The 22,121-nt window shown below is 56.5% G+C and overlaps 1 protein-coding gene across 2 annotated transcripts in view; it reads left to right on the forward strand.

The window, feature by feature from the left end:
* Positions 1–21,809, forward strand: part of LOC306813304 (acidic leucine-rich nuclear phosphoprotein 32 family member B-like) — a 37,862-nt gene extending 16,053 nt beyond the window's left edge. The window contains exons 2-8 of one of the 2 annotated variants that reach the window (XM_079328627.1): positions 13,567–13,694; positions 16,446–16,595; positions 17,016–17,138; positions 18,048–18,246; positions 18,446–18,567; positions 18,907–18,961; positions 20,109–21,809. In XM_079328627.1, coding sequence (XP_079184753.1) covers positions 13,641–13,694; positions 16,446–16,595; positions 17,016–17,138; positions 18,048–18,246; positions 18,446–18,567; positions 18,907–18,961; positions 20,109–20,197 — 792 coding nt within the window. In that variant the 5' untranslated portion in view covers positions 13,567–13,640 and the 3' untranslated portion in view covers positions 20,198–21,809. The remainder of the gene's footprint in view (positions 1–13,566; positions 13,695–16,445; positions 16,596–17,015; positions 17,139–18,047; positions 18,247–18,445; positions 18,568–18,906; positions 18,962–20,108) is intronic. The other variant, XM_079328628.1, reaches the window with a different exon arrangement.
* The last annotated feature ends 312 nt before the right edge of the window (positions 21,810–22,121 follow it).

Below are 22,121 nucleotides of genomic sequence, written 5' to 3' on the forward strand. Positions count from 1 at the left end.
TGAGCTCCCAAGCTGGAAGGAGCTTCCCAGTTCCACAGGGAATCTCAGTGAGAAACAAGTGGTGACTTGCCCATTCCTAAGAAGAGAGGCAGGGAAGGTGGCAGAGATGGATTTGGGAAGAAGAACCCACACAGGTGATGCCTGGTCTGTGTGAACATCAAAAAGAATGAGTTTTCCCACCCTAAAACCTCTGGCATCCTTGGGGTGAGCAAAGTGTCCAAGCATCCTTGATACATCCTGTGCCATGCAGTGGGTAAATAACTGGGCAGGGTGTCACCTTCCCTGATTCATCAATAACTAGGTCATAAAGAGAGCTTGGTTTCCTGCTGAGTCCTCACTCCAAACTCTTGCTAATGTTTACATCCTCCTGCCTGTGGTCAGCAGGGGCTGGGATGCTGGGGATGCTGACACAGGGGTGGGAGCACAGGGTGAAGTTTCTGTGAGAAGTAACACAGAGACCCACGAGTGCTGGCACTGCTGAGCCCCCACCTCAAATCCTGGGGGCAGATTTGGGTTCCTCATTACAAGAAAAACCTGAAGGAGCTGGAGCATGACCAGGAAAGGGAACAGAGCTGGGGAAGGGTCTGGAGCACCAGGAACAGCTGAGGGAGATGGAAAGGGGCTCAGCCTGGAAAAAATGAGGCTCAGGTGGGACCTTGTGGCTCTGCACAACTCCCTGAAAGGAGGGGACAGCCGGGGGGTCAGGCTGTGCTCTCTGGCAATGATCAACTGGACAAGAGGAAACAGCCTCAAGCTGCTCCAGGGGAGGTTTAGATTGGAAATATGAGGCTTTTTTTCACAGAAAGATTGTCAAGCATTGGAATGGGCTGCCCAGGGCAGTGGTGGAGTCACCATCCCTGGAGGTGCTCAAAAGCAGTGTGGATGTGGTACCTGGGGACATGGTCAGTGATGAACTCAGTGGTGGTGCTGGGATGATGCTTGGACTTGATCTCTTAAAGGCTCTTCCAGCCTTAAGGACTCTGTGATTCTGATCCTCCCTGTATTTGAAACTTCTTTCTCTTAAAGCTTCCCTGGAGTCTTCACCTCCTTGCTGAGCCCTGCTGCTTCCTCCCCACCTGGCTCCTCACAGGAAACACCTCTGCTCAGCTCTGTGGAGGGCAGTGACACCTGCCATTCCTCAGGGACTGTCCTGTCCCCTCAGGTCCCTCCTGCAAGGCCCCACATGCCAGGCAATGTCCCAGGCTTTGTGACACAGGACAGGGTTTAACCTGGGCAGCCTCATCCCAGCTCCTTTGCCCTTCTGTCACCCCTGGGGCAGGCACTGGGACAGCTGAGAGCAGGCACTGGAACCACAGAATCCTGGAGGGTTTTGGTTGGGAGGGACCTTAAAGCCACTGGCAAGGACATCTTCACTATGCCAGGGTGTCCCAAGCCCCATCCAAGCTGAGGGACAGAGCAGGGACTTCACAGGAGCTGAAGCAGCAGCAGCCTCAGGGCTCAGCTGCCAGGGTTTTATAGCTGTGTGCCCACTGCCATGCTGGGCAGACAGATCTGCTGCTGCTGCCACATAAAACTGGGAAGAGAAGACTCGGGCAGGTGATTTTGGGAGAATCCAAACTTGCTTAACTCCAGGCTGGTCCTACCTGCTTTGTCCTGTGGCACCTTGGATGGAGATTTCCACCCAAGCTGCTGCTGACAAGGGATTTTTGGTAAGTGATACCAGTTGCAGGCACTGTGGTCCTGGACCACTTGTGTTTATTTATTGCTTTGTCTGCTGTGGGCAGGGGGCAGCAGCAGCAGGGCAGGGAGGATGAGGTGGGAGTGCTGGCATCCCACATTCCCACTGCTGTTGGCTCAGCACAGTGAGTCAGAGCCCTGGGGTGGATGGAGACAAATGACAGCTCCATTCTCACAGCAGGCAGAGGGCGAGTCAGGAAGGGAAAGCTGCCATTGGGGCTCAGTGCTGCCCTGCTGCAGCACTCTGTCCATGCCCAGGAAGGCTCTGGAGCTGCCTGGGCAGGCTCCATCCCACTGCCATCCTCAACTTTTGGTATTTCAGGGCTGCAATTTCCTGCTTCCAGATATAAAACCACAGGCAGGTGACCTGCTAATGCTGAACAGTCAGATAATCCCTCTCCTTCTTGCTCCACAAGGCAGGAATCTGTCCTCTGCCTGGCTGGGGAGCTGTTTAACAAATTGTGGTCAGGAAGAAATAACAAGAGCAGCAGGAGATGTGCTAATGCTGGATGTGCCTTGCTCAGCCAAATGGGAGCATTTGCCTTCATTGCTGCCTCAGAGCCCCTCAGGAACAATGTCCCCATTCCTTTCTCTTCTGCAGAGCTGGAAATATCTCAGTTTCCTCATCAGGCAGGGCAGGGGCTCCAGGCAACCAAAACCAGCAGCAGGAGAAGCATTAAAACCAGGAGCACCCCACGCCAGGTGTGGCTTTGGAGCCTCCAGTGCCTGAAACACCTGCTCTGTGCAACAGCTTGTGCAAGTCAGCCTCCACAGGGGCACAGCACAAGCCTTGTCAGGCCCCACAGGGCTGGTCTCAGGGTCCAGGGGAGATTCCCCAGCAATCCCTCAGCACTGAGCAATCTCCCAGGCAGCCTGTGCTCCGTGCTCCAGGCAGGATGCCATTCCAGGCAGCCCAGGAGGCTTTGTCAATCTGACCTCCCCAGGCTTGTTTTGAAATCCTGACTGGTTGAAAGCAAATGTCATAATTGCTGATGGTGACAAGAACAGAGTAATTAAAGGACGTTCTGTCATGTGTCACATGTGCCTCCAGCACTGTGAGGTGTGCAGAGAGGCTTTGGCTTGTGAAACTCACTGGGAGCTGCTGGAGCTGCAGGGGCTGAGCAGAGACCTGCCCCACTCTCCCCTTCGTGTAGATGAAAATATCCAAATCAGGAGGGAGAGGAATCACCTGTGCTTGGCCATGCACAGCACAGCCAGGGCTTTCTCAGTTACAGGGCTGCCTGGAGCCCTGGAAGGTTTCAGATTCTGCAGCCACAGAGCAGGGAGGCTCCTCTCACCAAACCAAACCCCTGCAGCCAGCAACCTGTCACCCTTATTTCATAAAATCCTGGAAGAGTTTGAGTTGGAGGAATACTAAAGCCCATCTCATTCATTTATCAGGGACACCTTCCAGTACCCCAGGTGGCCCCTGGCCTTGAACCCTTCCAGGAAGGGACATTTGCTGAAATATTAACTCTGAAGAGATGGAGAAATGGAAGGGGATGCAGAGAAAGTTCCTTTCTGCTCAGGCTGAGCCTGCAGCTCCCCATCCCAGCTGGCAGCACTCAGAGCTGTGCTATCTCACACCACAATCCTGGAGTGGTGCAAAGCTTTGGCAGGAGACCCTGGTAGTTTGTGCAAGTCCTGGGAGAGATTTGATAGCAGAGTCTGCAAACAGCCCTGGGAACCAGAGATTTTTCATGGAGGCTTGTGAGTTCTCAAGGAGGAGACCCCCAGCCCCTCTGTGCTCCCCACTGGGCTGAGAGCAGGAGCTGCTGCCTCTGCTCAGGAGAGGAATTAGAGCCTTAGGAAATTCCTAAGAAGGCAAACACAGCTTTGCCTCCTGCCCCATCTTCTGGTGGTCAGTGATTTACTACTTCCTTAGCTGGAGGTCCTGGGCCATCATATTTAACCTGTCAGGACCTGCCCATGTTTATCTGAGCCTTTTAAAGATTATTTTTGTGGTCATATTCTACAGCAACAAGGTTCCCTTTGATTATCTGCTTGCTGGAAAAGCACCTCCTCTTAGAATATTGGAATCATTTGGATTGGAGCAGACCCTAAAAAGCCCATCCAGTTCCACCCCCCTGCCATGGACAGGGACACCTTCCACTATCCCAGGCTGCTCCAAGCCCCATCCAACTTGACCTTGGGCACTCCCAGGGATCCAGGGGCAGCCACAACCCTTTAGACCCTGGGCAATGTGTGCCAAGGCCTCACTCCCCTCACAGAGAAGGGTTTTTTCCCCAGTATCCCATCTAACCCTGCCCTCTGGCAGTGTGAAACCAGTGTCCCCTTGCCTCTGCTGCCTGAGGGCTGCACTGGGAGCTCTTCCCTTCAGGAATGGGAAATCCCAAGTTGCTATTCCCTGTTCCCATCCTCCAGCCCCCTCCAGTGCATCCACATCCCACCCTGCTCATCCCCAGTGCACATCCCTGTGTCTTGTGGAGTTTCCCACCTCTCTTCAATGAAGCACATCCCATCCCAGGTGATTTCAAGCTCTGTCTTCCTACATAAATAAAGGAAGGTGGATATTTGGGACAGCCTTCCTTTTGGAAACAGAAGTTTGGTGTGAGTGCCTTGAGGGCATGGGACATGGAGACACATTGAAGATCCACTGGAAAACCTCTTGGGGGAGTTTGTCACCTGAAGTGGCAAAGCCTGAGAAGGGCAGGGAGGTACAGGAGTGTCCCTGGATATTCCCTCCCTGTGCACATTCCATAGGAAGGTCCTGATGCCATTTCCAGGGATGTGCCAGTGCTGATCTGTTGGCAAACTTGTGCCAAATCTCTCAGGGCTGCCCCAGGGACAATGGAAATCACCAAACATGGATTGACAGAATCCCTGTGCTTGGAAAAGCCCTCTAAGGCCACCAAGTCCAGCCATCAACCCAGCACTGCAAGGCCACTGCTCAGCCTTGTTCCCAGGTGCCACCTCCACAGGTTTTTTTGACATTTTCAGCCATGGTGACTCCACCACTTCCCAGGATAACCTGTTTCAGTGCCTGAACACTCTGTCCATGAAATAATTTTTCCTAATACCCACCTGAAACCTCCCCTGGTACAATTTGATGGGTAAACAGGTGTCTGATGGGCCAAACTCTGTGGAGATGTTTGGGAACACTCCTTGTATTGAACATCCATCCTGGCTCTCACCAGCCCTCCCCTGCAGAGATGTTTCCTTCCCTCATTTAATAACTTCCCAATTCTTCACCACCTTGTTACTCTTTTAATTCCTGCCTCTCCCTGCAGGAACTAAAACCCATCTCCAACTAATAAAACCAACTAATCCCAAGAGTTTGAGTCTTCAGGCAACTCCAAGGTGAAGCTGAAGGGCCCAAAATAACCCCTGGCTGCTGGAACTCCCTCGACTTCCTGCTTGCATCAGGATGGAGTTTGGCATCAAAACAGCTCCAGGCTGTCAAATCAACCCTGAGGAGGATCTGGCCACCCCATCCCAGCTCTGGAGGCAGGCAGGAGTTGGAGGGGTTGGGATGTGGGCGACTGCAGAGGGTGCAGGAGGGAGCCTGGGGGCTCTCCCGTGCTCCTGGAGCTGTTTCCCAAGCCCAGCTGGACCCTGAGCAGCTCCTGCCTGCCAGGAATTCTCCCACACCCTCAGAGGGAGGGAGGGAGGCTTGCACAAGGCTGGTGACAGAGGAGGAGGCTGCTCTGGCCTCCAGGCTGAGCCCGTGCCTATCTCCCCTGTTGTTGAGACTGGGAAACTGGAATGGGAACTGGGAGAGGGAGCCATCCCACCCACAGTGTGCCTCTCCCTGTGTCACTCTTTCCCAAAGATTGATGTTTCCCAAATCTTATTTTCATGTCTTGAAATCTCACTGCAGGCAGGGAGCAGAGCACAGCAGCCCCCTCATGCTTTGGGACCATGGAGTTGATGAGGAGGAGCTCCAGCTTCTCTCACTCCAATGTTTTTCCTGCAAAAAACCCCAGAATATTAGCACAAACTATAAAGAGACTGACTGAGCAGTGCTGTGGGAGCAAACAGAGAAATCCTGATTTTTTTCCTACCTGTTCACAGAAATTCTCTAGACAAGTGCAAGCCTAGAGAAGGGAAGGACCTCAGGGTTCAGCTGTCCATGGCCACACTGAGCAGAAATTTCATGAGCTGGCTGAGACTTGGTGCAGTTGAAGCACAATCCAGGTGGCAGGGAAGTGATGCAAGGACAGGACATGGTGATATTCCAACAAAGTGCTGCTCCAAACCCTCATTTGTGAGCTGTAAACCCAAAGTGGTGACATTTGAGGATCCTGCACACAGAGATCTCCTGCCTGTTTGCTTGAATGTGTCATAATCCTGGACTGAAGTGCTCTCTGGTGCTCCTGGGGTCCCTGGAAATGCCATCCCAGCAGATGCAGCATTCTTTAACCCTAATCAGGGGTGCACCTTGGGGCTTGAGGCACCTGGAGTCCATTTCCCACCTCTGTGAGCTCCTTAGGACTGGTATTTTCTCTGTGGCCTCTCTGGGTGTTGGTTCCTTTACACGGGATCCAGAATCCCTTGGTTCTGGAATTGCCATTGTGCTTGTTACTGGTGCTCCTGCTTGGTCTGGCTGAGCTGGGAGACATGGTAAAATCAGGAATTAATTTTCACCAAGTCTTGCAAACAGCCTGGGAGGTGCTGGGGGCAGCTGGAGGTGACAACTCCATGTGCAGGTGAGGAGGGGACAGTGCCTTAAGGCAGCCCTGCCTCCCCAAATCCCACCCTAGGCACATCCCCAGGGCTGTAGGCAGAGCCATTCCCACCCTCTCTTTCCAAGCAGTGGATGTGATGCTGGATTGTCAGGGAGCAGCTGGGCCCTGGCTCTGTGCAGGGTGGGGATGGATCAATACCTTCCCCATGGGGAGAGCAGCAGGGATCTGCAAGGATCTCCAGATCTGCTCTGAGATAGGGGCTGCCTGTTGTTTCATGGTTACACGGCAGAGGGATGCCAGAATCCACAGCTAATTACTGCAGGGCAGAGCTAATTACTGCAGGTCAGAGCTAATTACTGCAGGGCAAAGAGGCAGTGGCTGAACAGGGGCTGGTGTGTGCCCACGGGAGCAGGAGGGCTGATGGCACCTGGATCAGATCAGGGGTGCAGTGACTGTCCCCTGTGCTGGCACTGCTGACACCCCTCAGATCCTGGGGACACTTTGGGACCCTCACCCCAAGAAGGACACTGAGGGGCTGGAGCGTGTCCAGGGAAGGGAACAGAGCTGGGGAAGGGGCTGGAGCAGCAGGAGGGGCTGGGGGAGCTGGGAAGGGGTTCAGCCTGGAGAAAAGGAGGCTCAGGGGGCCCTTGTGGCTCTGCACAACTCCCTGACAGGAGGGGACAGCCAGGGGGGTCGGGCTGTGCTCCAGGGAACAGGGACAGGAGGTGAGGGAACAGCCTCAGGTGAGGTTTGGATCGGATATTGGGAGAAATTCCTGCTCGGGAGGGGCGTCAGGCACTGGCACAGCTGTCAGGGCAGTGCTGGGGTCCCCAACCCGGAGATGCTCGAAAGCAGAGTGGATGTGGCACTTGGGGACACGGCTTGGTGGTGACCGTGGTGTTGCTGGGTTGGACTCAGCTCCCGTTTCGGACCCTTCTGCCAAGTGCTTGGAGTGACCCTGGTGCCACCCAAACTCTTGGGTCGCCTCCGCCTCGCCCGAGTCACAAAAATCCCGAACCTCCTTCCCCGGGGGTCGCACATCCCACGGTGGCAGCGCCGGGCCGGGAGCAGCCGCGTTATCCCAAAGCAGGACCCGGTGCCCGGGGTCAGCTCGGGGCCCAGCCCTGCTCACAGCCCCTGCACGGGGGTCTCGCTGCTCCCCCGCCCCATCCCGGGGTCCCCCGGAGCCCCCGCCCCCCCCGCGGCCCGGGACCCCCCCATGGCCGGGCCGGTGCTGCCCCCTGCGGGAAACGGGGCAGCGGTGCAGCCGGGGATCGGGATTGGAACGGGATTGAAACGGGATTGGAACGGGACTGGGGTGCGGGGAATGGGATTGGGGTACGGGGAATTGGGATATGGGGAATGAGGGATTGGGGTATGGGGAATGGGGGATTGGAGTATGGGGAATGAGGGATTTGGGTACAGGGAATGGGGGATTGGGATATGGGGAATGGGGGATTGGGGTGTGGGGAAATGGGATTGGGGTATGGGGAATGGAGGATTGGGGTATGGGGAATGGAGGATTGGGGTATAAGGAATGGGGGATTGGGGTATGGGGAATGGGATTGGGGTATGGGGAATGGGATTGGGGTATGGGGAATGGAGGATTGGGGTATAAGGAATGGGGGATTGGGGTATGGGGAATGGGGATTGGGGTATGGGGAATGGGGGAATGGGGGATTGGGGTATGGGGAATGGGGGATTGGGGTACGGGGAACGGGGATTGGGGTACGGGGAACGGGGATTGGGGTACAGGAAATGGGGGATTGGGGAGCAGGGAGTGGGATTGGGATATAGGGAATGGGGATTGGGGTATGGGGAATGGGGGATTGGGATATGGGGGCATTGGGGTGCAGGGAAATGGGATTGGGATATGGGGAATGAGGGTTTGGGGTATGGGAAATGGGGGATTGGGGTACAAGAAATGGAGATTGGAGTACAGGGAAATGGGGATTGGGATATGGGGAAACGGGATTGGGGTGGGGGGAATGGAGGGATTCAAGTAAGGGGAGATCAGGGTACAGCAGGAGATGCAGGAGCTGGGATATGGGGGAAAAGGAGCACCCAGGGCAGGGGGAGAGGGCAGATCAGGATCTGGGGGCAGAAGGAAGATATGGGACACGGGGGAATATGGGATACAGGGGAAAAGGAGGGACTCAGGGTACCCCGAGAGCTTTAGATCCCTGATATTCCCCAGAGAAACAAAGTTACAGGCATTGTAACTAAATGATCTTTAAGGTCCCTTCCTGAGAGCTTTAGATCCCTGATCTTCCCCAGAGAAACAAAGTTACAGGCATTGTAACTAAATGATCTTTAAGGTGACTTCCACTCCAAACCAATCCAGGATTTTAGCAGTTTCTTGTAAGGGCTACCAGGGCCTGCATGAACCTCATTGCCTCCTCCTTGGGAGTGGTTGGGGTGCACAGAACTGTTCTGGGGTTTGTTTTTTTTTATATCTCAACAGATTCTTTATTGGCTTGTAAATCTTCAGTGAGGTTGGTTACAGTTGGCGCCATCCTCCATCTCTGCAGATCACTGCACATCCATTGCCCATTCCCAAACTGCCCTGAGGGTCTCTGGAGCCAGTTGCCTTATCCTGGAATCCCAGAGTGGTTGGGTTGGAAGGGTCCTTGGAGACCATCCCATTCCAGATTCCACGTAATTCCATGGGCAGGGACACCCCCCACTGTCCCAGGCTGCTCCAGCCCCAATGTCCAGCCTGGCCTGGGACACTGCCAGGGATCCAGGGGCAGCCACAGCTGCTCTGGGCACCCTGTGCCAGGGCTCCCCACCCTCCCAGGGAACAATTCCTGCCCAACATCCCATCCAGCCCTGCCCTCTGGCAGTGGCAGCCATTCCCTGTGTCCTGTCCCTCCATCCCTTGTCCCCAGTCCCTCTCCAGCTCTCCTGGAGCCCCTTTAGGCCCTGCCAGGGGCTCTGAGCTCTCCTGGAACCTTCTCTTCTCCAGGTGAGCACCCCTGGCTCTCCTGGCTGCTGGGGATCTGCAGCCACAGGGACATCTGGGGATCCCTTTAAGCCGTGCTGAGCAGCTCCTGTGGCACAGCCAGAGCTCCCCAGGGACTCTGAGGAGACACCGGGCCAGGAACGAAGCAGTTAAACCCTGCAAAACACAGCCCGGTGATATTGTTGTATAACAGACAGATAATACGTTTTTTCCCGGCATCTGTGCTCCAGCTTGCCTGAAAAGCTCCAGACCTGAATTTCAACCCGTGTCAGCAGTTCCACTGCAGCCTCCCAGCGCTGCCACCCGCAGTAAATTCCCGGCTTGGAGTTAATCTGCCCGAGCGCAGAGAACCGACATCCCCGCAAATGCATCTCGCAGGCATCCCCGGCAAGCCGCAGCTTTCAAATCCATTCGGGGCGAGCAGAGCGGGGCTTTTATTGGAAGGCAAACATCGAGCTCAGCTCCCGAGGGAGCGCGGCCCAGGGGAGGGGAGATAAAGCCACCCCGGCCGGGGCGGGGGGGACAGGCCATTGTTTGCTACAAAGAACAGGAAACGAGCCTCAAAGGGGACGTGAAAGAACCTTCAAACAAATGCAGATCAGCGAGCGGGGATGGCTCCGAGCATCCCCCGCCTGCGCTGCCCGGGGCTGCTGGGACCTGGCTTTGGCCCCAAGAGTGGGGCTTGGTGGAGCTGAAAAGGGCCAGAGAAGCCTCGAACCTCCCTATTGTGGCCACACTCGATGGTTATAGAATCATCAAATCACAGAATGGTTTGGGATGGAAAGGGCTTTAAAGCTCATCCAGTGCCACCCCCCTGTCATGGGGACACCTCCCACTGTCCCAGGCTGCTCCAAACCCTGTCCAGCCTGGCCTTGATCTTGTGGTTAGACTCGATGATCTTAAAGCTCTTTTCCAACCTAAAAAATTCTGTGATTCCAAACCCCTTCCCTGCATCACCCATGGGATATGACTGAGCTGGGCAGGGCACTCAGAGGTTGTCCCTGGGTTGTTCTCCCACTCCTTCAGTGCCCCCAAAACTCATCTCATCCTCTGTCCCCTCTGCCCGACTCCACACAGCCCCAGAACTGGGCGGTTTGGGGTGTTTTTGGGTGGTTTTGGGTGGCTCCTTAGGGCCTCCCCAAGGAGGGGGAGTTGCTGTGTGCCCCACTGGCTGGGAGCTCTCTGGCTTGGACAAACCGAGCTGAGTTCAGCAAGAGAAGTCACAGATGTGCCATAACACATTAAAGCCAATTTTTCTGTGCAGAGATACCCCTTATCTGCTCTGAAAAAGAGTGGGCTTGGTCCCTTTGGAGTTGAGCCCCTTTGCTGAGCGTTCTGCTCCTCCCAGTGAGAGCAGGCTGGTGTTTGAGCCAAGTGGCAGAAATGACCCCCAGTGGCCCACAAAGCCATTTCCTGCCATACAAGGCAGGCTGGTGGCCCTCTGCCAGAGGGGACAATGAGGGACGATGGGGCCTGGCCTGGGAGCCCTCGTGTTCCTGTTTACTTGGAGCCTTGGTCGTGGATCAGAGAGATTTCTCTGGCTCCTTTTTCAGCAGTTTTGAATGCAGTGGCAGGCAGCAGTGCCCAAATCCTGCAGGAATCCTGCTCCTGTGTGGGGTCCCTGGCACTGGTGGCCCTGTGTCTTTAGGGGGGGACTTTCCCCAGCCCTGCAGGGGGTCCCACCAGCTGTGTCACCCCCTGGAAGGACAGCAGAGCCCAAGGCCACCTCCTGGGCCACGGGCAGTGACTGCCCTGCTGGCCCTGTCCTGGCCCCTGTGACGCCAGCAGCATTCCAGCCTCTGGAACTCCTGGCTGCCAGGACCAGCCCAGGGCTCTGTGTGCTCCTGTCACACGAGGGAAGGGAAAAACATCACCCAGCCCTGCAGTGGCGGGGAGTTCCCGCTGTTATCTCGTCCTTCCTTCAGCCCAGAGCCCGACCAACACCCTGCCTTTATCAGCCTGGCCTGCAGGCAGGCACAGCCTGGGGCAGGGGCCAGCCAGGGGGACAGCACTGTGGCACTGGGGACAGGAATGTGGCCCTGGGGACAACAAAGTGGCACTGGGGACAGGAATGTGGCACTGGGGATAGGAATGTGGTGCTGGAGACAGAAAAGTGGCATTGGGGACAGGAAAGTGGCACTGAGGACAGGAACATGGCCCTGGGGACAAGAACATGGCAGTGGGGACAACAAAGTGGCACTGGGGACAGGAATGTGGTAGTGGGGACAACAACATGGCACTGGGGATGGAAATGTGGCCCTGGGGACAGAGAAGTGGCACTGGGGATGGGAACTGGCACTTGGAATGAGAATGTGGCATTGGAGACAGCAAAGTGGCACTGAGGACAGGAACATGACACTAAGGATGGGAATGTGACACTGGGGACAGAAATGTGGCACTGGGGACAAGAACATGACACTGGGCATGGGAAAGTGGCACTGGGGATAGAAAAGTATCTCTGGGGACTGGAATGTGGCACTAGGGATGAGAACATAACCCTGGGGACAGAAACGTGGCCCTGGGGATGGGAATGTGGTACTGGGGACAGGACAGTTTGGGATGGGAACATGGCATCAAAGAATTGTTGGGGTCAGAAAAGCCCTCTGGGATTGAGTCCAACCATGACACCAGCACTGCCAAGGCCAGCACTAATCCATGTCCCCCAGTGCCACATCCACACATTGAGCATTCCCAGGGATGGTGACTCCAGCTCTGCCCTGGGTACTGTCCCAGTGCCTGACCTTCCTTTCTGTGAAGGAATTTCTGCTGATCTCCAATCTAAACCTCCCCTGGAGCAGCTCGAGGCTGTTTCCTCTTGTTCTGTGCCTTGGACTTGGGAGAAGAGTCTGACCCCACCTGGCTGCACCCTCCAGGGTCAGGAGGGTGCCAGAGGCACCTGGGGGTGGGAGCACGGAGTGGAGAAGGGATTGTGGTGCTTGGGGATGGGAACAGTGCTTGGGGACTGGAACACGATGCCTGGAGCTGGGAATGTGTCTCTGGAGACTGGAACACAGTACTGGGGATGGGAACATGGTGCTTGAGGATGGGAACATGGCTCTGGAGATGGAACTGTGTATCTGGGAAAAGGGAATGTGGCTCTGGAGAAGGAATCATGGTGCTTGAGGATGGGAACATGGCTCTGGAGATGGAACTGTGGTATCTGGGAAAAGGGAATGTGGCTCTGGAGAAGGAATCATGGTGCTTGAGGATGGGAACATGGCTCTGGAGATGGAACTGTGGTATCTGGGAAAAGGGAATGTGACTCTGGAGAAGGAATCATGGTGCTTGAGGATGGGAACGTGGTGCTGGAGACTGGAACATAGTGCCTGGGGATGGGAATGTGGCTCTGGAGAAGGAAACATAGTGCCTAGGGGTGGGAATATGGCCTTTGAGGATGGCAACATGGCTCTGAAGATGGAAACATGGTGATGGAGAAAGAACTGTGGTACCTGGGGTCAGGAATGTGACTCTGGAGATTGGAACACAGTGTAGGAGACTGGAGCACAATGCCTGGCAGTGGGAACACAGTGCTTGAGGATGGGACAATGACTCTGGAGATGGAACTGTGGTACCTGGGCATGGAAAAGTGTCTCTGGAGAAGGAATCATGGTTCTTGAGGATGGAAACATGGTGCTGCAGACTGGAACACAGCACCTGGGGATGTGAATGTAGCTCTGGAGATGGGAACAAGCTGCTGGAGAAGGAGCCATGGTACCTGGGCATGGGAATGTTATTGTGGAGGAGGAACTGTGGTGCTTGAGATTGGGAATGCTGTGCTGGGGACTGGAACACATCTGATGATCAGAGTGTGGCACTGCAGATGGGAACACGGTTCCTGGGGACAGAAACGTGCCTCTGGAACGTGGCACCGCCGGAGGGCACAGAGCTCCGGGACTCGAACCCACCGTACCGGGACTCGAACCCACCGTACCGGGTCTCGAACCCACCGCACCGGGACTCGAACCCACCGCACCGGGACTCGAACCCACCGTACCGGGTCTCGAACCCTCGGTACCGGAACTCGAATCCACCGTACCGGGACTCGAACCCACCGTACCGGGTCTCGAACCCACCGTACCGGGACTCGAACCCGCGGCGCCGGGCGGTGCCGGCAGGGGGCGCTGCCGCGCGCGGGCGGGGGGGGGGGCGCGGCGCGCGCGCCTTTGTTGCTGTTGGCGCCTCTTCCTGCGCCGGGCGGCGGCGGCGCGCGCGGGGGGGGGCGGGAGCGCGAGCGCGGCGGGGCCGGGCGGCGGCGGCGGCGGCGGCACCGGGGGAGCGGCACCGGGAGCGAGCGCAGCGCGGCTCGGGCTCGGCGGAGCGGAGCGAGCATGGAGATGGACAAGCGCTTGACGCTGGAGCTGCGCAACAAGAAGCCGAGCGAGGTGCGGGCGGGGAGCGCGGCGGCGGGCGGCACGTGCTGCGGGCGGGGGGCGGCGGCGGCGGGAGCGCGGCCGGCGGGGGTCCCGCGCGGCGGGGCCCGGGCGGGTTCGAAGCGGCGGGCGCGGCGCTGGCGGCGGCGGGAGCGCTCGCTCGCTCCCTCCCGCGCGGCCCGCGGCCCCGGCATGGCGGCGCGCACGTGCGCGGCGGGGCCCGCCCGCACCGGGGCCGCGCTGGGGCGGCGGAGGGGCCCGAGCGGCCTGGCCCGGCCCGCGGAGGGGCGCGGGGGCAGCGGGGCGGGCAGGGCCGGGCCGGGCCGGGCTGGGCCGGGCCCGGCGGAGCGGAGCCAGCGGGGCCGGGCCGGGGCGGCCCGCGCGGCCATGGCGGCCCGGCCATGTTAGCGGGGCCGGGCGGGCCCGCAGCGGATCCCGCGGGCAGCTCCGCCGGGGAAGGGCTGCGGGCTGCGGGCATGAGCCTTGAGCTGCCGCTGGGGCCGCCCGTGCCCTCCGCTGCCGCCCGCGGGGCCGCCTCATGCCCGGCTCTTCTCTACCTCCGGCCGCCCCTTCCTGGAGCTTCCCTTTCCCTGGGTCTGGCTGCTGCATTTTCCCTGGATCTCCCCATCCCGGCTCCCTTTTTCCCGGCTCTCCCTTTCCCCTCAATCTCCGCGCTCCCTTTTCCGTGGATCTCCCTATCCACCTCCCTGTTCCCTGGCTCTCCCCATCCCCGCTCCCTTTTCCCTGGATCTCCCCGCTCCCTTTTCCCTGGATCTCCCTTTTCCCTGGATCTCCCCGCTCCCTTTTCCCTGGATCTCCCTTTCCCTGGCTCTGCCCATCCCGCTGGGCCGTGGCCGGTCCCTCCCTGTCCCCGAGTGTCCCCTCGGTGTCGTGGCACCCGAGCACGGGGGAGCGGGCGGTGAGCGGGGCTTTGGGTGGAGATTAAAGCGGATTTGCTGGGCAGGAGGAGCTGCGAGCACCCGGTGCCCGTGGAGCGACGCCAGGAATTGCAGAGCCAGCGGGGTCAGGGCTGGGTGTCCCTGGAACTGCAGCGTGTCCTGGGCCCAGCCTGGGCTAAAGCTGGGCTGGGCTGGGTTAGGCACAGCTCACCCGGGGCAGCTGTGGCTGCCCCTGGATCCCTGGCAGTGCCCAAGGCCGGGCTGGATGGGGCTTGGAGCAGCCTGGGACGGTGGAAGGTGGCCCTGCCATGGCAGGAGTGGCACTGGATGGGCTTGAAGGTCCCTTCTCACCCAAACCATTCCACGATACCCTGGTGGAGTTCAGGCTCAGCTCTGTGCCCACACAGCACAGCTGCAGCCACCCAGGTCTGGCCTTTGCCACCTTCACATCCCCACGGTGACAGTCTCAGCTTGGCTGGAGCCTTTTCTGTGTGTTGGGAGCAAAACACACTCCGCTCCAAAACTTGTGGCAGAGCCTCACTCAAACCCCCAAGCAACCATTCCACTTGAGGAGTTTGAAGCGATAATTCGCTCTGAGCTCGTGCTGTGAAGGTGGCAAAGATGGCACAGCAGCCCCCAGATTCTCCCCGTGGGGAGGCAGAGAGGTTTTAAAATGATTCCCTAATAGTTGGCTGATGTGAGCAGGAGAAGTAAAATGGGAGCGCTGCGAAGGAGGAATTTGGAGAGCGCCACAAGCCTGCTGGCCAAGGCTCATTTTTGCATCTCACTGTCAAGAATGTGTGGGGTGAAAGCAGGTTTTGGAAGTTTGTGGGAGCTGGGGCTGTGTCTGGGGGCTGGGGGGACAGGGGTGTTTCCCCCCAGGTGTTTGGGGGCAGCAGTTCTCTGCTGGTGCCTGGTGGCCCTGGTGGCACTCGGGGGTTGATTCCTTCATGTGCTGAATTCCTGCCTGGTCCTGAAGGTTCCTGGATGTGGAATCCATGCTGGCCACAATATTTGATGCCATCAGTGGTCTTGTGTCACCAGCCTGAGGTGCTGAGCTCATGTGCTGAGCCCTGCCCAGGCACCTGTGTCACCTCACTGGACACAGGGAGGTCAATCCTCTGGGGACAGGATTCCTGGCACCCCTGTGGTGTGGGGGACAATCCCAGTGACCTTGTTTGGTCCCTGGCTAGCAGAGCCTGAAGCAGGACTCTCAAAGCTTTATTGATGTGTTGGGATGTGACCTCATGGTTCCAAACCCCTGCGTGCTGCTTCCTGGAGGAGGGACCTTGCTGGGGACAGCAGGAGTGTGTTGGTGGCTTGTGCTGAGAGGGTGAAACCCCAACCACAGTGAGGGACTGTCACCGAAAGTTCTTTGGCTTTAAATCTGAGGGAGGAGGAGCTGAAGGCACAGCTGTGCTCTGGATGTGTTGGGGATGTCACCTTGAGAGGCTGGGGGGACCATGGCAGTGTGGGTCTCCCTGTGGCAGGGATGGTGACAGTGTGGGTGTCCCTGTGGCAGTGTGGGTGTCCCTGTGCCAGGGCTGGTGGCAGTGTGGCTGTCCCTGTGGCAGGGATGGTGACAGTGTGGGTGTCCCTGTGACAGTGTGGGTGTCCCTGTGACAGTGTGGGTGTCCCTGTGGCAGTGTGGGTCTCCCTGTGGTAGGGATGGTGGCGGTGTGGGTGTCCCCATGGCAGGGATGTGGCAGTGTGGGTGTCCCCATGGCAGTGTGGGTGTCCCTGTGCCAGGGATAATGACAGTCTGGGTGTCCCCATGGCAGTGTGGGTGTTCCCATGGCACTGTGGCTGTCCCTTGGTGGCAGTGTGGCTGTCCCTTGGTGACACTGTGGCTGTCCCTGTGCAGGTGAAGGAGCTGGTTCTGGATAACTGCCGCTCAGAGGATGGCAAGGTGGTCGGTCTCTCCTCAGACTTTGAGAACCTGGAGTTCCTCAGCATGATCAACATCAACCTGCTGTCCCTGTCCACCCTCCCCAAACTCAACAAGCTCCGTAAGGTGAGTCAGGGCTCTGCTCCCCTGCTGGCAGTTGCTCTTTCTGTATTTACCAGAAAAAGGCCCTTGAATTTTGCTCTTTGCTCACTCTCTGAGCAAGTGAGGGGTGGGTTTTAATGAGCTACAAAACCCTTCTGAGCTCCTCAGGTGTTTGCTGCCCTTCCTCTCTTGCTTTTTTTGCTCCTGTGCTGCTGTCTGAAGTTTCATGACACCATAAATATTTTGGATTTTGGAGCACTTACCAGCATGGGGGTGGCTGGCAGTGCTGTGGCCCTGAGGGAAAGGGGTTTTGAGGGCAAACTTGACCTGCTGCTCTGTGAGCTGAAATTTGGGTGCTCACTGCAGCCCAGTTCTCAGGGCAATTTCCTTCCCTCTATCACGAGCTGAAACACTTGGTGACCATGTGATATTCCCTCCCTTCAGCTGGAGCTGAGTGATAATAGGATTTCTGGTGGCCTTGAAGTTCTAGCAGAGAAAACTCCCAACCTGACACACTTGAACCTAAGTGGCAACAAGATCAAAGACATCAATACCCTGGAGCCCTTGGTGAGTGGAGGCTGTGCTGGAATCCCAGGGATGACGTTTCCTTTGGGGAATGGGGCTGTGCAGCAGGAATCCAACGTCTTGGTAACTGTTCCAACAGCACTTCGTGGTTCTGATGGGAACAGATTTGATCCCAGTTTGAGGCTGGGCCAGTAGTTAATGGCTCCTCAGTCTGGAAAAGCAGCAGCCAGTTGCTAAAAGAAGCGTGAAATGGGGCTGGATGAGTAAAACTGTGGATGCTCAGTGCCCATCTGAGAAGGGACCAGGAAAGGTTGGAGGCAGTTGGAGGTAGGTGGCACCTGGGGTGTCATGGAATGAGGTAACTGGACACCAGTGAAGGCATCAGTCACATCAGCCTGAAGGTTCTGCTGTGCCAGCACTGCAGGGTCCCATTCCCAGAGTGGCCAGTGAGGCTGGAAAAGCCTCTGAGGCTCCATCTGAGCTGCCCCAGGAGGGCTCTTGCTGTGAGGGACACCTGGAAGGTCTGACACAGATCATTTGTCTCATTGGCTGGTTTGTGCATCCATTCCCTCCAGAAGGAATTTGGGATTGTTTTGCTCCTCCTTCCCTTGGCGTGGTGCCTGCTGTGATGGGCTGTGCCAAGGGCACCCAGGCTGCAGCTCTCCCCGAGCTCTGCCTGGTATTTTGAGCAGGATGAGTCCAGCTCAGCTGCTCCTGAGCTTGCTGGGCCTCTTCAAAACAAAGAAAGATCTGCAAATACACAGAGTGTTTGTTCCAGAAAGGGAAGCCAGGACAGAGGAGCTGGACAGAATTTTTTCTGTGTCCACAACGAGCAGGAGCAGCGACTCCTCTATTTGAGCAGAATAGAACCACTTCAGTGCTGGACCTGGGGAGAGCCCCATCCACCCTGCCTTGGCTATTTGTGCTGAAAACAATCTTAATTTTTTGCAGAAAAAGCTGCCAAACCTCCGCAGTCTGGATCTGTTCAACTGTGAGGTGACGATGCTGATCAACTACCGGGAGAGCGTGTTCGCCCTGCTGCCCCAGCTCACCTACCTGGATGGATTCGATGCAGACGAGCAGGAGGCCCCTGACTCAGACCCTGAGGCAGATGGGGATGCACTGGAGGATGATTATGAGAATGGGGAAGGTGAGGATTGCTGGGCACTGACCCCTTTTCTGTTTCTGGGTGGGTTTGGCACTGGAGCAGGGGCTGGGGGGGGTGACAGGGCTTGGTGCTGTCCCTCCTCATGCTCTGTGAGCCCTGCCTGCTGCTCACACAGCACCAAGGGGTGAGGGGTGGCTGGATTTGGGAACTGGGGCACTTCCCTCCCTCTCCCTTTTGGTAGAAGGTGAGGAAGAGGAGGATGATGAGGAGGAAGATGATTTGGATGAAGAAGTCATTGATGATGAAGAAGATGAAGACGATGATCTGGAAGGTGAAGAGGAGGAGGATGGAGTAGATGATGAGGTGAGGCTGTCACTGGTTCAGCACCAGGTCATGTGTTTGTCCCTTGTCTGGTGACCCAGGTGTCACAGGAACCTCTCAGGGACAGATCTCAGCAGTTTGCCTTCCACTCTGGCTTTTTCCCTGCACTCTGGACTCCCAAGAGCCAAAAACTCCAGAGTTTTCCAGTTCAGTCTTGGCCTGGGCTCTGAGTGCTGGATCCATGCAGCCCCATCCCCTTGGAGAACCAGCAGCTCCTCCTGCCTCCCTGAGCCTTCAGTGGGGTGGGAGAGGGAAGGAAAGCTGGGGTTACTGCTCATGGGATTGTGGTTCTTGCAACAAAGCCTCTTGTTTTCACTCCAGGAGGAAGATGAGGAGGAAGATGGTGAGGAGGATGAAGAAGATGAAGCTGAGGAGGGTGAGTTGAGTCCTAACAATCCAATTTCTTGCAGAGTTCCCTCAACAGTCAAATATTTGGTGTTTTTGGAGCTTCCCCAGCCTCAGTGCAGGGCTGTTGTTGCTGCAGCTTTTCTGCCAAAGCTGGTGCTGTGCAGTGTCATCATCAGGGGTCACACAGGGAGGGAGAGGGGTCTCAGGACCTCCAAATTCCAACCATGCTGGGTAATTCTGGGAAATGTGAGAGGTCAGTTGCTAAGAAAAGCAGTTCTGGGAACTGATGGGCCATGCAGGAGCAGGGCTCCTGTCACAGGAGTGTGAGGGAATCTCTTGGGACACATTCCCCTCTCATCAGTGAGACCTGAGCCTGGGGCCAGGCTCCTGTGCTTGTAACAAACATAAACATCAGATAAAAGTTGACAGAATGTTGTGGCTGGTGTGAATTCAAACAGTCTTGGATGAATCATGGAATTGTTAAGGTTTGGGAAATCTTCTGAGTCCAGCACCACTGTGTTCACCACTGACCCCTGTCCCCAGGTAACACATTCATACATTTTTGAGCAGGGATGATTCCCCCCCTGCCCTGGGCAGCCTGTGCCAATGCCTGAGCACTTTCTCCTGGAAGTACTTTTTCCCAGGATCCCATCTGAACCTCCCCTGGAACACCTTGAGGCTGAAATTTCCTCTTACCCCTGTCACTTGTTACCTGGCACAAGACTGAGTCAGGGAGTTGTGCAGAGCCACAAGGGCCACCCTGAGCCTCCTTTTCTGCAGGCTGAGCCCCTTTCTCAGCTCCTTCAGCCTCTCCTGGGGCTCCAGCTCCATTCCCTTCCTGGACACACTCCAGCCCCTCAATGTCCTCCTTGTCAGGAGGGACCCAAAACTGACCCAGGGTCTCAGCACAGGGGCCATGAGCTTGGTCAGGAGTGCCTGAGTTCTGCAGATGCTGTGTTTTTGAGGCTGCTCAACAACAACAACAAAAATCCCCTTTTCAGCTGTTATACAAGATGCTTGGAGGGCAGAGAAAGTTGTTGGTGTCTCATGCCAGCCCAGACCTTTCCAGGAGGAGCAGGGCAGGGTGGATCTGCTCCCCAGTGGTGCCAGTCTGTCCCAGCTGAGCTGCTGTTCCCTGGGCTGGCTGGAAGAGTGAATCCCCCTTCTCTTTGCAGACCATCCGTGTGGGCAGAAGAGAAAACGAAGTCTAGAGGATGAAGGAGAGGAAGATGCAGAGGATGAAGAGGATGATGAGGATGACTGATCCCAGCGAGCCAATCAGTTTTACAGACTCTGACTGTGCTTGTCTTAACCTCCCCATTGTGTCTGTGTGAGACTGTAAATCCCTGTCTCCCACTCCTCCTCCTCCCCCTTTGTATGGCTGCAGCGTCCACAATATATTTTTTTAAGATTTAGAATACTGTAGGCATTCAGGGGAATCTTCCATACAAGGCTCACTTTTTTCTCACAAGTATCTCATGACCAAAGGCTTTTCTCCGTTCGGTGGTTTGTGCAGCAGCTTGCAAAAAAATAACAAAAAAACAAAAAAAAAAAAGGAGAAAAAAATCAAAAAAAAAGAGAAAAAATCTCCTCCTTAGGGTATCTGTGTGTCTGAAATCAGCTGTGCCACACTGGACCCAGAGCTCCAGCTCACACCCTGCCAGCACAGAAGGCCTTTGCCACCCTCGTGCCCTCAGCCCAGGGCTGAAGATGCTTTTTGAGCCACCTCGGGTGCAAAATCTGGTTCATCTCCATGGACTCAGAACGATCCCTGAGGGTGTCTCAGATCTGAAATCATGGTGATGTGATCTTTGGACATGCTTGAAGATGCTTTAGTGCTGGGGATGGGGGTGCCTGGGGTTTTGGGGGAGGGAGGGAGGGAGGGAGGGAGGGGCTGCTTGCATGACCTGGTACCTCTGCCGATGCACCTTGCAGTAGCCCTGCACTTGCTTTCCTATTTGTTTTATAAACTGGAACATTGTTCCCATTGGCCACCTAAGTCCCAGGTGAGGGGGGTTTTGTGGCTCCCAGTGCCCTGAGCAGCTTTGGGAAGGGATAGGGAATGCAGGTGAGGGGATACTGCTCCTCCATCCTCCATTTCACACTGTACAGCCTGTGCAGCCACGATCACTGTGATGCTCCTGCAGCCCGTGTTAGCCTGTAAATTCTCAGGGTCCTTCTGCCAGCCAGTGCCACCTCTGCCAGCCTGGCCTGGGCATCCTCCTCCTCCTCCAACACAACTCCAGCTCCTCCCTCGTGTCCCTGCTCTGGGGGTGCCACTGAGGAGGCTGGAGGGAGGATTTGGGGAACCCCAGCCCCATTCCCACCTTCCCCCCCATCCCAGAGGTGTCGGGGCAGCGCATCCCTGGGGAGGGAGGGCGGGGTGGGGTGGGACAGGCTGTGCTGCTGCCCGGGGGTGCAGACAAGCACTGGCACTTTGTGGCATTCCCGCTGCGAGCTCCGGGTGCTCCGTGGGCCCCCGGGGCCGAGGCTCCAGCCCTCCCCTCCCCGGGGGGGTTTGGGGGGTGTTTAGCAGCACATCCCCGTTCCTGTCGCTTCGTTCTCGCTGGTGTCTCTTGCATTGTACAGTCGCTGTGACCATTCGGAGATGAACTAATCCTGTAAAATGCAAACTGAGTAACTTATAAATGTTTAAGGAATTTTAAAAAATGAAAAAAGAAAAGTCAGAGCAGCAGTTACTTCTAATTTTTTTCCCTGCATTTTTAGCAGATTGTATGGATTTTATATTAGCCTAGTAACTGTCAGGTTTTGATTGGTCAGACTAGTCCCAGAAATAAGGATCTCCAGCCCTTTTGTATCTTTTGTTACAAAATTTGGATAAAATTTTAATAAAGACTTCAGTTTTTAAAAATCTATTGCAATGGAGCTTGTCTTGGCTGCCTCTGCCTCGGGAACAGCCAGGAATGCTCAGAGTGGGGCTTTGGGGCAGGATTGGGTTTCTCCTGGAGCAGGGATTGTCCCCTGGTAGGGCTGGGTTTGGCTGTACTGTGGGGTGGGATCTGCAGGACCCCCATGAGCCAGTGCTGCCCTTGGAAGGGGCCAGAGCCAATCCAGGGTCAGGGAGAGCTTGGGAAGGGTCTCCCTCCTGCCTTTTGGGGTGGGCACCTGCCCCGGGGGAGGCAGGGGAGTGTTCAGTGGGCAGGGGGGGGCTGGGGGCTGAGCTGTGC

The sequence above is a fragment of the Erithacus rubecula genome, assembly GCF_903797595.1.
Source record: "Erithacus rubecula genome assembly, chromosome: 28".
NCBI classification, from domain to species: Eukaryota; Metazoa; Chordata; class Aves; order Passeriformes; family Muscicapidae; genus Erithacus; species Erithacus rubecula.